At 38.8% G+C, this 13,113-nt stretch overlaps 1 protein-coding gene across 1 annotated transcript in view; it reads left to right on the top strand.

Moving 5' to 3' along the window:
- The window catches only part of si:dkey-34e4.1 (carboxyl-terminal PDZ ligand of neuronal nitric oxide synthase protein), a 55,463-nt gene that overhangs the window by 32,532 nt on the left and 9,818 nt on the right, over positions 1-13,113 (top strand). Inside the window, exons 8-10 of the mRNA XM_053339734.1 lie at positions 5,197-5,358; positions 7,207-7,411; positions 9,937-10,264. Coding sequence (XP_053195709.1) covers positions 5,197-5,358; positions 7,207-7,411; positions 9,937-10,264 — 695 coding nt within the window. The remainder of the gene's footprint in view (positions 1-5,196; positions 5,359-7,206; positions 7,412-9,936; positions 10,265-13,113) is intronic.

Genomic DNA, 13,113 nt, shown 5'->3' with positions numbered 1-13,113 from the left:
AATCCAAGCTGTAATTACAAGTGAAACTTTTCTGAAAGCTCTGATGTACTGTATCTGAGCCATGACTTAATAATACAAAGTGCCTGACAACCAATCTAACATAGATACTTAATATCAGACCATATTCAATGTAATCAAACCCAAATTGGATGGATATATAGTATTTTAAACCTTCACACAACCAACTCAGTGATTATACCTTCTATTGTTGTCAGATGATGTAAATGCAAATCGTTATCATTGGCGATCTTCCCCATCCATCCAGCGTAGATTGAACACGACATGAGCAACAGCTGACAACTTTGGCCAGCTGGTTATCTGCCTGTGTGGCAGTTGGAATTTAAGTGATTAAACAAACTACACCAATTATTGCACCAATCAAATTACAGCTCTGACATTGTAAGTCTGGCCCGAAATGACTCTAGTGTCCTGCTCTAGTGTAGCGGGTAATGTCACTACAGAAAAAAGATAAAGATAAGATAAGATAAAATGTCTTCGTTTTGGAATTTCCATTTTTGATCACATATGTGCACACGTCAAAACAAACACCAACTGTACTGTATACAGGTATACAACTTTTTAGCAAAAATTTAATTTTAGTTAGACTTTAGAAGGACCAGTGTGTAGGATTTAGTGGCACCTAGTGTTGAGGTTGTGGATTGCAACCAAGTAAATAAATGTATCCTCCCCCTCCTCTGCCAAGCAAGCAGGAGAAAGTATGAGGCCGCAAAACTTACAAAAAATGCAAAACGCCCTCTCTAGAGCCAGTGTTTGGTTTGTCCATTCATGGCAGAATAGTTCTCTATGTTGATATAAAGATCTAATTCTAAGTTAACGAAAACATAACAATTCTTATCTTCAGGTTTTGACAAACTAATCAAAACATACTCATACATGCTGAATATGATATCTTTCTTTATATGATGTCTTTCTTGTTGAGTGCCACTAAATTCTACACACTGCACCTTTAAGTGATGCACGCTCTCTATTTATTTATAACATTTGTTTCACTACTCAAGCTGCTGTATTGCATTTTTACTGTGAAGGGCAATACTTTGATTTCTCTCTGCTCCTTGCTGTGGCTGTATTTCTTGTCATGGTCATTGGACAGCCAAACCTTGCAACAGCAAATTGCATTTGTAAGGACTTCCTCACATAAACACATTTGTATGAGGTTTTTTTTCATCACTGTTATAGTAAATTTTCCCCTCAATTACTGACGCCAGCAGTGGGGAGAGAGTAGCAGCAGCGTCCACATTTTAATGATCACAGCTTTCTTTGCTTGAGACAGCTTCTATCTTTGAGGCTACAGGACATTGGCTCTGCCATGATTCATTTCTTTGGCTACAGTGGTGTTTTGATGCCATTATCTGAGCATGGAGCTGCCAAATGGCTCATTGAACTAAGGAAATACAGTATAGTGCTTTGTCATTGACTGCAGTACCTGACCAAATCATTGACTGTAGCTCCAAGTTGGCAGTAGATACTGTAACAATTGTAATAATAATGATAATAGTAATAAATTGTATTTGTATAGCACATTTCAAAAACAAGCTCACAAAATGCTTCACAGACTTAAAAACAGAAAATACACAATGCAATCAAGAAATAGAAAAAAAGATAAAATGAATTAAAGTTCAAACAAAAAGAAAAAACAATTAAACGGCATTTTATAAAAACACGTTTTTAAAAGAGAACACTGAGGTGCATGTCTGATTCTCAGTGGAAGATTATTCCACAGTTGTGGAGCTCTTACAGCAAATGCACTACCCTCAATCTCCAGCCTTGCCCTGGGGGCCGAGAGCAACAACTGGGCTTCAGATCTCAGATTACAAGCAGGGATCAAAGGGGTGAGAAGGTCGAAAAATGTAAGATGTGTTAGGGCCACTCATTGATTTAAAAACAAGTAATAAATTTAAAAAATCAATTTCTGAACACTACTGGTAACCAGTGCGTTGAGGTGAACGTAGGGGAAATTCATATTTTCGAGTTCTTTTGAGAACCCTAGCTGTGGTATTTTATAGTTGGAGGCGGTTGATTGATTTCTGGGGCAGCCTGGCAAATAATGAGCTACAGTGATCTCAATGACTGGAGACAGAAGCATGAATGAGAGTTTATGCATCACTGAATGAAAGTAATCTAATCTAAAAAATTCCTCATTTGATAGCTGATTCAGTGTCATGGCTAAAATGTTTAGAAAGGTCCAGATCCAAGTCAAAGATTACTCCCAGATTTCTATCCTCATGGTTGCACTGCAAACCTTTGGAAACTTAAATCTGGCTTACCCATTCCTGTGTGCTTTGGGTCCAAATGCCATCACTTCTGTTTTTATTCCTTAGCATTAAGTTACAGGCCAACCAGGATCTTATGTTTGTAGGACAGGCTGTGAGTCAAGTAATTGAGGGGAGGTCTGATGTATTCAGGGACAGATAGATTTGTGTCATCAGCATAAAAATGGAAAGAAATATTGGAGTTTACTGAACAGTAAAGGGCCAGGAATATACCCTTGATGAACACCACAAGTGATATTTGTTTATTTTTGAACAGTTCCTGTCATTCAATTCAGACTTAAACCAGTCTAGAGCAGTCCCAGTCAGGCCTACCTAGTTTTCTAGTCGATCAATTAATCTTCCAGCAGAGAGGTCCACCAACACTAAAAAAGAACAGAAGCCGGCACCTGAAATGATCCTAATTTAGAAGTGCATTTTCTGTATTGTGATGAATTTGAAAACTGGATTGAAACATTTCAGAGACTAGGTAGCCATTAATAAATGTTATGATCTGAGAATATACCACTTTCTCCAGTAGTTTGGCAAGAAAGAGTCATTTGGATGCGGGTCTAAAAATGATAAGATTGTCAGTAGGAGTTGAACTACAGCTAAATTAAAAACTGGAGGAACAACCCTTAAAGATAAAGACTTAAATTTTGTTAAAATATCTGCAGATGAAAGTTAGAAACCCCAACCCTACAGTAACACTAAACCCTAACCCTTGTGGGTTAAACATCTACAGGAAAGAATGAAACATTTCATGCCATTAATCATCCTCATTTATACTTGGACACTGAACAAAAGAATAAAAAATCTGATACACTGTGCAGTAGACTAAACAGAGATGGCATGATTTGGACTCTAATGCTGCAAACTCTATCAACAAAAAAGGAAGGAAATGACTCACATCTCTATAATGAAGAGACTTCATTGGATTCGGGAGAGCGGTGGAGTTAATGGTCCTAAATAGCAGTTTGGGGTTGTGATCATTCTCAGCAATAAGATGTGAGAAGTAGTTTGACATGCAGTGTTGATAGACTTGTAACATCAGGTATACTGTAAGTATGAAATGACCTGGTCACTCTGTCTTGAGGCTCATTTTTGTTTCCCTGCGTATTAGATTTGACAGGCTTTAAATTCTTATGGGGTCAGGAATTTAAGATTATCTTTCACTAATATTTTGACAGTGATAGGATAAAAATATGCAAACATGCAGGCTTTGGTGTGTCATATGTTGGATTTGTCACTGGAGTGAGTGTGGTTGACATGACTGTTATCATATTGCTAGAAGAGTGGGATTGGGGAACCTGAATATTCCTGCTGGCTGCGAAAGGGGAACACCTAATCCCAAAAAACCCAGTCTGTTTCCTTTGATATTTGAGAAACACCACCATAATCCCATTGAGGGGTGCATGAACATCTGCTCTATTGAGATAAGCAAGGAGCGAGGGAAGGAGTTAGAGAGAGAGAGAGAGAGAGAGAGAGAGATGGAAAGAAAGAAATGGAGAAAGGAATAATAAGAGATCACGATAACAGAAAAGAAGACTCTCCAAAAGACTGTGTGGTTATTTTAGTTCGGTGGTTATATTGGGTCTGGGGGGGTGGACAGAATAACAGAAACACCTCAGAGACAATCTGGGATATTGAATCAACTCAGAGATTCTTGTGATCATATTCTGAAAGGTTGTTAATGATGATTATTTTCATCATCAATTAGCAAACAGCAAATAGTAACAAAAAACCCCCCAAAAAATCCAAATATAATTTCCCAGAACCAATTTTAAGATGTCACCTTACAAAAGTGACGTCTTTTTCTGTTGACAACATTAGAAGTTAGGAGTGTTATAAAGCAAATATCCTGGTAGGTGTTAGTGTTAGGTATCTGATTAGGGTGACTGTTCATACCTAAAAGATTGCATCATCTAAAGTGATCATAAATATGTTTTTATACTACCAAATTACTTAAGTTAAAAATGAACTTTCTTTTTCCATTTATTACAAATTCTATTCTTATTTGGAAAACCTGATACCGCCTTAGCCTCATTCTCAGATACACTGACATTGAATGTGAATTGTGTTGCAGATACAATGTGCTACTCTGCCCTCTACAGGTGTGTGGTAGGAGTTACAATATACAGTGAACTTCTCTACTAGAGAGAGCAGTTTGTTTGGCATGACAGCAGCAGCATTATGTGAATTTACAGACCTACATTTTATGTGTTTTTGCTTTAGCTGAACTGTCCCACCAGAGCCATCCACACACACACATTGAACCCATTTCTCTTGTTCAGTGCTGATATCCCCGCAGACAGTAACACACAATGACTCTGTCCCTACTATGTGAGAGAGGCGGGTGAAGTGAAAAGCTGCTTAGGGAATGTCCTATTTCTCCAGGAAACATTTGTGCTACCCGAAGATCATCTAGAAAATTATCTAAAAATCGAGAGAGATGAGAGAGGAGAGTATGGTTTGATAATGACTTCAGAGATTATTTCAGTGCTGGTAAGAAGTTACTGCAGGGCGCAAAGGGGACTCCAGATCAGTATGTTGCAATCCTGATTTCTGGGACTCAAAGGACTAGGGGGTTTCTATCCTGCTGGTTTGTTAATTACATTCGTCTGGTGTCCAGTGTCTAAAAATAGGATCTATTATACAGTATAGCTAAACTGGCAGCACTGTGGGTCCTGTGGGCTGATGCCTTTGATGGTTTTTGAGGGTACAGTATGTGTCGGGGGAGTATGACAAAGAAATGTACCCTTCATTTTTTAAAGTAATTACTACTCATATATTGCCTTAGAAAGTAAATGCAAGCTGTTTTCATGTAGAAGCATGTTTTCAGATTTACGTATATTGTTTTTGGTACTATTTTCCTTCCATCAATCAAACTTTTATCTATTTTTTTCTGCGTGTGTTTGTCTGTGGTTAGGACTTTGATCGAAGGTCCCTCTTCACTGTGATATCCCAAGGCATTACTCCCAGCAGCCCTTGCTCTCCGTCTATCACTCCGCTGGCATCGCAGCACTACCTGCAGCTTCTTCAGCAGCAACTGCAGCAGCAACAGCAGCACACACAGGTGGCGGTCGCACAGGTATGAAACAGATGCTGACAATCATACACATTCTGTACATTATATTCTCTTTTTCTGCACTTTTATGGATGGAATTATCATTTCTCATAGTGTTTTCTCTTTAAAATCTCCCATCGATAGGATAATTTAAAAACAATAGTCTCTGCTTAGAGAGGGGATCAAAAAAATACATATTAAATTTCCCCTGAACAAAATATTTTTTGTTTATTGTTCTTGCAGTTGGATATTTGAACTTCACGTTGCAGAATGATGTATGTGTAGAGTTCGACACTGGAAGGCTGTTTTTCACATCCATCTGCTGAAAGTGGAAAGTTTCAGTTCAGTTCAGAGTTCAGCATTTTAGCATGTACTTACAAGCATGGTTTGTGACATCACAACTAGTTTGGAGCCAGTTGTGGGCCAGTATGCAACTTGCACTGATGTGATGTGTAAACGTGAAGCTTCCAGTACACAAACACTGAGAATGGACATTTCAGTGACTGAGACATCCTGTGTCCCACAATTAAAGTTTCGAAATGGAAATTTTGACCAAGGGAGAAAGAAGGAATTTAACGAGATAACTAAACCTTTTTATAGAAAATATATATAAATAGACACAAGTTATTATTCAAAGTAGAGTGTTGTATACACATTTTAAAACCTGGCTGGAGGAGATCTAAATAAATGAAACACAGTATCTGACTGCAACCTGACTAGTTTCAGTAGGCCTAGTCTGACAGCCAGTTGATCCTGACTCATATTGTTGATTTACCTAATAAAGCATGGCCTGAATTGTTAAACATTACTTAGTTTATTCAGTAATGGTAACTTGAATGCTTGTTCTGTTGCACAATTTCGCTCACATTGAGAAAACCATCATGGAGCAATGGCGTAAAATTAAATTGGAATTATTTCATGAAATAGACTGGCAAAGCTTGTTTCCATGACGGCTGCACACATGCACATACATATACTTTTTGCTGCAGTCACAATATTGACATTTATTTCACTGGTGCCCCCTAAAGGATGCACAGCACTCATGGTACACTGTTATCTTGAGATTAATACACAATTTGATTACGTATACAGGAGAAAGTGTTTGGGAAGTGATTCAGACTAATTAAGACAATTAGACACACATAGAGGTGTTGTTGTCTTTGTCAAATGTCAGTCGGTCATTCAAAGTCTAATAAGGCACTAAGTTCTCTTACTTTACAGCATGTCTCTTACTTCTGTTCCACTAGGGGGCAGCACTTACACAGTTATGGAGGGACAAACGACAGCATTGAAAAACACAATCTGTGCTGAAATAAATGCACCAACATTTATGTTTCAAAGTATCTCAGTGCCATAAGAGAGTCTGCTATTTAAAATCACAGCACAAATGTATTTTTGTTGTAGTATTTTATGTTTGATGTGGCTCATTGCTCCAGCATATAAAAATCGAACCCTGCATTAATGATGTACCTAAATAGCCATTCCATCATTACTTTCAGATCACTCTTGGGATTATTAATATGGATATGATTTGCCCCCATTATATCATGAATCAAAAGCATGTGGTGTGTTTTTATTATGAATTGTATTTCTACTGTTACCAATTTCATAACTATTCTACCTGTAATAACAATAACTACGTGTAAACTAATAAAATAATATAAGGTGATTGGAAGTGAAGTGTGAAACCGAAAAATGTGTAGAATTCTCACAAAGTTTGAGTTTCCATTTCAGTTCAGTGCAGTTTTTTCTCTCTCTATGACTCACCAACATTTAATGGATTTAGTGTCTGGGTCTTATGAATAAATCTATAATAATCAAATCAGAAGTGCACACACACAAAAAACACCTTGTCCATTGTTCCCTCTACAGGTGCAGCTGCTGAAAGATCAGATGGCAGCAGAGTCGGCTGCTCGTATGGAGGCTCAGGCCCGTGTCCATCAGCTGCTGCTGCAGAACAGGGACTTACTGCAGCACCTGGCCCTACTCGTGCAGCAGCTGAAAGAGCTGGAGGACCGATGCCCAAAATCATTACAACAAGGGCAGCCACAACCAGATCCTCAAGCTAATGGACACAGTAAGTGACTGGTGGGAACAGTGTAATCCCTCAGACAGACTAAAGTCAGGTCAGGTACCCCCTGTGTACTGCAGACCCTCTCACTGCTCACTGCTGTGTTGGCCTGGGGAGTGTGTGGACAGTCATGACACTAATCATCATCCCTCACTGGCTTCCTGCCCGAAAACACTGTTAGTTTGTTTGATGGGGCAGAAGCCCTCCTGCCTTGGATTGAACCCCGCTCTGCAGGTGTGGGGCGGGTGCTTCTCCCTATGCACCACCTGGGTGTCCTTAAAATGAGCATTTCACTTTTATCTGTACCGGAAGATAAAAAAAAACCTATCCTATCTTCCAGGTGTGAGCAGGACCACTTTAAAGCAGTCCTGTAGATGCTATTGAGGTTTTTTTTATGTTGAAGATGTCTTGATCACAGTATCAAAGGAGGCACTTAAGTTATGGATAATCAGGACTGATTCTAATGCTAAAGAGCATGAGAGAAAGTGAACAAGAGCGAGTCAGTGCTCCAACATGTTTTCTGATGAATTTTTAAAGAGTCTGTGCTGTATAAAGCATCTATGAATTCCCAAAATTCCATCTATTTTTATATTGCTAAGCTAATTTCAGATCTTACTATCTAAATGTCACACATTTATGTTTCATGTTTTATACTATTCATCTGTGGAAAACAAGTTGAATATTATAGATGGGCTACAAAAAAAGAATCAGCAGCTATTTTGATAACTATATAATCGGTTTAGTTGTTTAAGCAAAAATGCAAAACATTCACTGGCTGCACTGTGTCATACATGACAGTAAACTGGATATCTCTGGATTTTGAACCAAACAAACCTTGGGCTTTAAGAAATTACAACAGGCATTTTTCATCATTTTTGACAATTTATAGATGGAACAGGATAAGATATGCCTTTGTTTGTCCCACAGTAGGGACATTTACATTATTACATCAGCTAGTGGATACTAAAAATAGAAGAGCATCAATAGAAAGAATAATAACAATCAATAATAAGTACACAAACAATAAAACAACAAACAATAGTAGTAAAAAATATAGTAAAAAATAGTAAGATTATGTATCATCAAGAGAGTAATCCTCAATAATGACCATAATCAATAGTTGGAGCCCTATATTATAATATTATATATCAAAAAGACTCAGCTGGTAGCTCTGTGATGTGAGCCTTAGGCATATAGTCACATACTCACAGATGTTTGCATGCTAACATTTGCTAATTAAAACTAATCACAACTACAGCTGAGGCTAATGGAATATCATTAGTTTAGTTTGAATGTGTGAACCAGATTTCATGGCAATATATCCAATAGTTTCATTAATAATCACAAATGTCAGCCTCATGGTGTCGCTACTAGAAACTACAGGGGATCACTAAAGTAAGTAGGTCTTATCATCTGGGGATCATGAATGCCTTTCGACTTTGAAATAATTTTATCTGAGCCTGACAATTAAAATAGAGCCACGGTCAACCTCACAGTGTATTTCACACCCCACTCCTTTGTGTGCCAAAATAAGTGTAATGGTATGTTACACAATACACACAATAGCATCTCTTTCCTTAACTAACAGCAGATCATATAATCTTAGTGGATTTAAAACTGCGCTGTCAGCATTATCTTACATTCACAGACATTGTGCGCAGTGAGAGTTCAGAGGACATTACATTGACCTACATTAATTTCCTGTAGACTTAACCTAACCCTAACCTTAATGTAACACTTAACTTACCTTAACTTTAAACCAAGTCTTCACCCTAAAACTAGTGATTTACATTAAGGGGATTTGTGTTTGTCTCCATAAGGGAGGCAAATCCCCACAGCATGAGGAATACCTGGACCACACACACACTCTCTCTCGCACACACACACACACACACACACATTTGTCTTTGTATTCTTGATATAAAGCATTCCCTAGTCTAACCATAACCATCACAACTAAAGGCCCAAACTCAACCCTTACCCTTAACTGAACCTAAACCCAACACTAACCTTAACCTTAAAACCAAGTATTGACCCTCAAATTAACCTTTGAAGTGTCCTCATAACACAGAATTGTCATCATAAAGCTGGATGTCAACTGAAATTGACTCTCTGAAAGATAGAAAGACACACGCATGCACACACGCATATACACACAGTAGGCAGAGTTGCGTATGAGTTTGCTTATGTATGAATCAATGTATATTGAATGTGTTTTTCAATGTGTGTGTTTGTGTATACGTCTCTAAATGGACTCATCATGCTTCACGCTTGTATTAATCATGTTAGTTTTCCTGATAGAAAAAGCTGATCTTGCTAATCTGAGACATGGCTGGCTAAAGAGCTGCAGCTGGAGCAGCGCCAACACCTTTCTGTAATGAGAGTCAGCACTTACACAGATCTTTAGTAAGACACAGAGGGATAAAAACCTACAAAAAGGCAACAAGTTGGTTGTGGTTGACTCTTCTCGTTATCTTTACTTGCTTTTATCTGTGATGTTCTGTTAATTTGTGTTATCTGTCTGTTTCTAGACGGTGAACAGTCTCCTTGCAGTTCAGTTTCTACATCAGTGAGGGCTCTGTCTCTGAATCTGAATAGTCACTACAGCCAGACCCCAGACCAGCTCATCACGTCCACGCCTGCATGGCCGCTCCAAACTTCACCCCTCTCCCCCAGCCAGGTGGACTGTGCCGAGTCCTACCTGAACCTGCTCAACCTGGAAAACAGCACCAAACCGACTGCCTCGGTCAACGGAGACCTGGACCCCTTCATCAGGGCCAACGGGGTAGCTGCTGGAGAGAGCTCCTGCAATGAGATTGTCCCGTTCACGTCAAGAAACTCCGCCAGCATGGATGAAAAGTAAGATTGTCTTTTCTCATATTTATACGCAGAGATAAAACAATGTTAGTACTGTCACAGCCACACAGAAGTTAACACTAGGCAGATTATTTCACTATGAAGCCATTAAACATTGAAGTGAGCACACACTCCTAATGTGGTACCAGTCAGTTTGTGTTTGAGGTAACCAGACTGCACAGTGACACACACAGGCTGTAGCTTTTAGTGTTATTAGTGGAGAACAGCGCAACTCAGCAGAAACAGCCTCCAGCTAATCAAAGTGCGACTGTAATCAGGGGATTACAGAACATGGGGAGAAAGGGGTTGAGGTTAGACAAACAAAGAGGGGATCAGGTATGAGGTTGAAAGAGGGAAACAGAAAAAGCTTGTGAGAGAGGGTGAGATTTAAGAAAAAACACAGAAACTCCATCTCAGTGTTTCTACTTTTTTGAAATAACTCATTTTGAGAAGCCATTCAAATAAGCGTAAAGAGGAAAAAACACTGTAAATGGAGTGATTTTCTTCTTTGGAATAATTTATGTATGAATGAGCTTTTGCTTTTCAGGCATGTTAAAAGTTCTATTTCTTGCTGTCTTACACATTTTTATCTTGTAAAGTGCTTTCCATATTGTGCCCTCACTAGTTTGACTTGATGCCTGAATTCTCTGGCAGGCATGCACAAGCTCAGCAATACACAAGCTTTCCTTACCTTGAATGCATATATGGAGTATGTAATTACTTTTTAATGAGCTTTTAATCTCCTTAAAGTCATCATAAAAAACAGCTATAATGGGAGAAAAAAACATTTATGACATAAGATCAAGCAGGACAAACTCTTAAGTCCTTTTCCTTTCATCCCCCCTCCCTTTCTCTCCCTTAATTTGTCTCTTCTGTTGCCTTTTTTTCCATCTCTCTATGAAAGCAATCCTGAACAAAATCTCCAAGGAGAGCATGTTAAAGTTGATTTCAAAACAGACAAGGAGGAAAAATAAGGAGCTGGAATCGACTCGGCTGTGCAGTGTGTATTTGGCGTGCTTGTGAATGTTGTAATTTTGTATGTCGCCTTTGTTTGCGTGTGTTTGTCAGAGTCTGCAGCTTAGCCTCCACAGCCAAACTCACATCCTGTGGTTTCCTGCAGCACAGACTCCCAGCCAATCCCAGTTCCCATCCCTTCACAACCTGAAATCCTACCCCACTACATATGTCAGAATTTTTTTTTTCACATAAGCACAGAGGGAAAAAATAAAGAGGAAAGACAAAAGGGGAACTTCAAATCCCTTCCAAAAGGAGGAATCTTGTTACTGTACATTTCCATCTGAACATTAGTTTCATATGGGAGTGTGTTGTGTGCCAGTTTTCCCTTTATTTGTGATTATGTAACAACCAGCATCTTCTAATCTTTTCTGTCTGCCACTCTTCTTCTCTCTTTAGCTTGTCTGTCCCACCACATGTTCTATTTTTCTGTCTCAAAAAAAGGTGGTTTAGCTCACAAAAGTCCTATCAGGTTATTTATGTTCTTTTTCTAAAGCAACTTTCCCCTTTCTGTGCCATCCTCCACCTCTTCTTCGCCATTTTGTTTGCTTTCTCTCCTGAGTGACATAATCTTTATCTAAATAATAATCATCACATGTTATGCTAGGGCTTATACGCAAATGGCATATTTAAAAGAATGAAAAATCAGTTTAGAGTTGGTATTGATGGATCTTTTCATCTCACCACAGCATGGAAGAGAAAGAGAAATGGAAATTTCAGCTCTTTTGTGTTTCCACCAGCCAAACTCTTGTACATTACCGTTGATGCAGTCTGACTCCTGTACCCGCCCTCCCCCATCGCACTGCAAATTTTATTGCTTCCATTTGCTTTTGTTTTCTGGATTTCCCCTGCAAATCAATGTTTACAGCCTGAGTGTCCTTCTTTTATGTTCTACAAACTGCCAGGCAGATATTTCTCTGCCATCCTATCTCACCATCTCTCTTCCTCCGTTTCTTCGTCTTGCCTCAGCTGACCCCGCCTACACCTCATGGGTCCCAGGTTATTGTTCATTTTTAGTGTAGTTCAGCTTTAAAGGGGACATATCATGCTTTTTGTGATTTCTGTTATTTTTATAATGTTGGATGTTAGGGTCAAATGTCCCAAATTTGAGGTAAACATAGATATATAGAAATGCTCCCTGAAAGTCAAAAGCAAGGGCTTTAGTCTGCTCTGAAGTTGTTCCATGGCTTGGTCACATTAACCATTTGCATATTCAAATCAGATTCAGGCACAAACATGTACATGAAATCCTATTTCTACTTCTTGTTTATGTAGACTTTGGAAGCTGGCCAGTCAAAACAGAGTGGGCTCATCAGGAGGGGCCTTAAAGGACCAGTGTGTAGGATTTAGTGATATTTAGCATTGAGGTTGCAGATTGCTACCAAATGAACTCAGACTCCCCTTCAAAGTATGTAGGTGTGGCCACGAAACTGTAAAAATGTAAAAGGTGCTCTCTAGAGCCAGTATTTGGTTTGTCCATTCTGGGCTACTGTAGAAACATGGTGGTGCAACATGGTGGCCTTCATGGAAGAGGACCTGCTCCCTACATAGATATAGAGGGCTCATTCTAAATTGAGGAAAACACAACAAATCTTATCTTCATGGGATTATACACTAATTAAAACATATTTATGAATATTACATTCCATCTCTGCCAAATCCATACTACCACTAGATGCCATTGAATTCTACACACTGGCCCTTTGAGAGACAGGAGCTGTTTCAGACCAAGAGCTGAACTAAGGGTCTACATAACGTGCCAGCACAAGATAAATGAGGAGTTTTAAAAACTGTAAATCATGTAGAGATATTCTAGTAGCCCCCCAGAATATAAATAC

Source organism: Scomber japonicus, chromosome 19 (assembly GCF_027409825.1).
Source record: "Scomber japonicus isolate fScoJap1 chromosome 19, fScoJap1.pri, whole genome shotgun sequence".
Lineage (NCBI taxonomy): Eukaryota > Metazoa > Chordata > Actinopteri > Scombriformes > Scombridae > Scomber > Scomber japonicus.
This window is presented reverse-complemented; position numbering and strand designations above follow the sequence as displayed.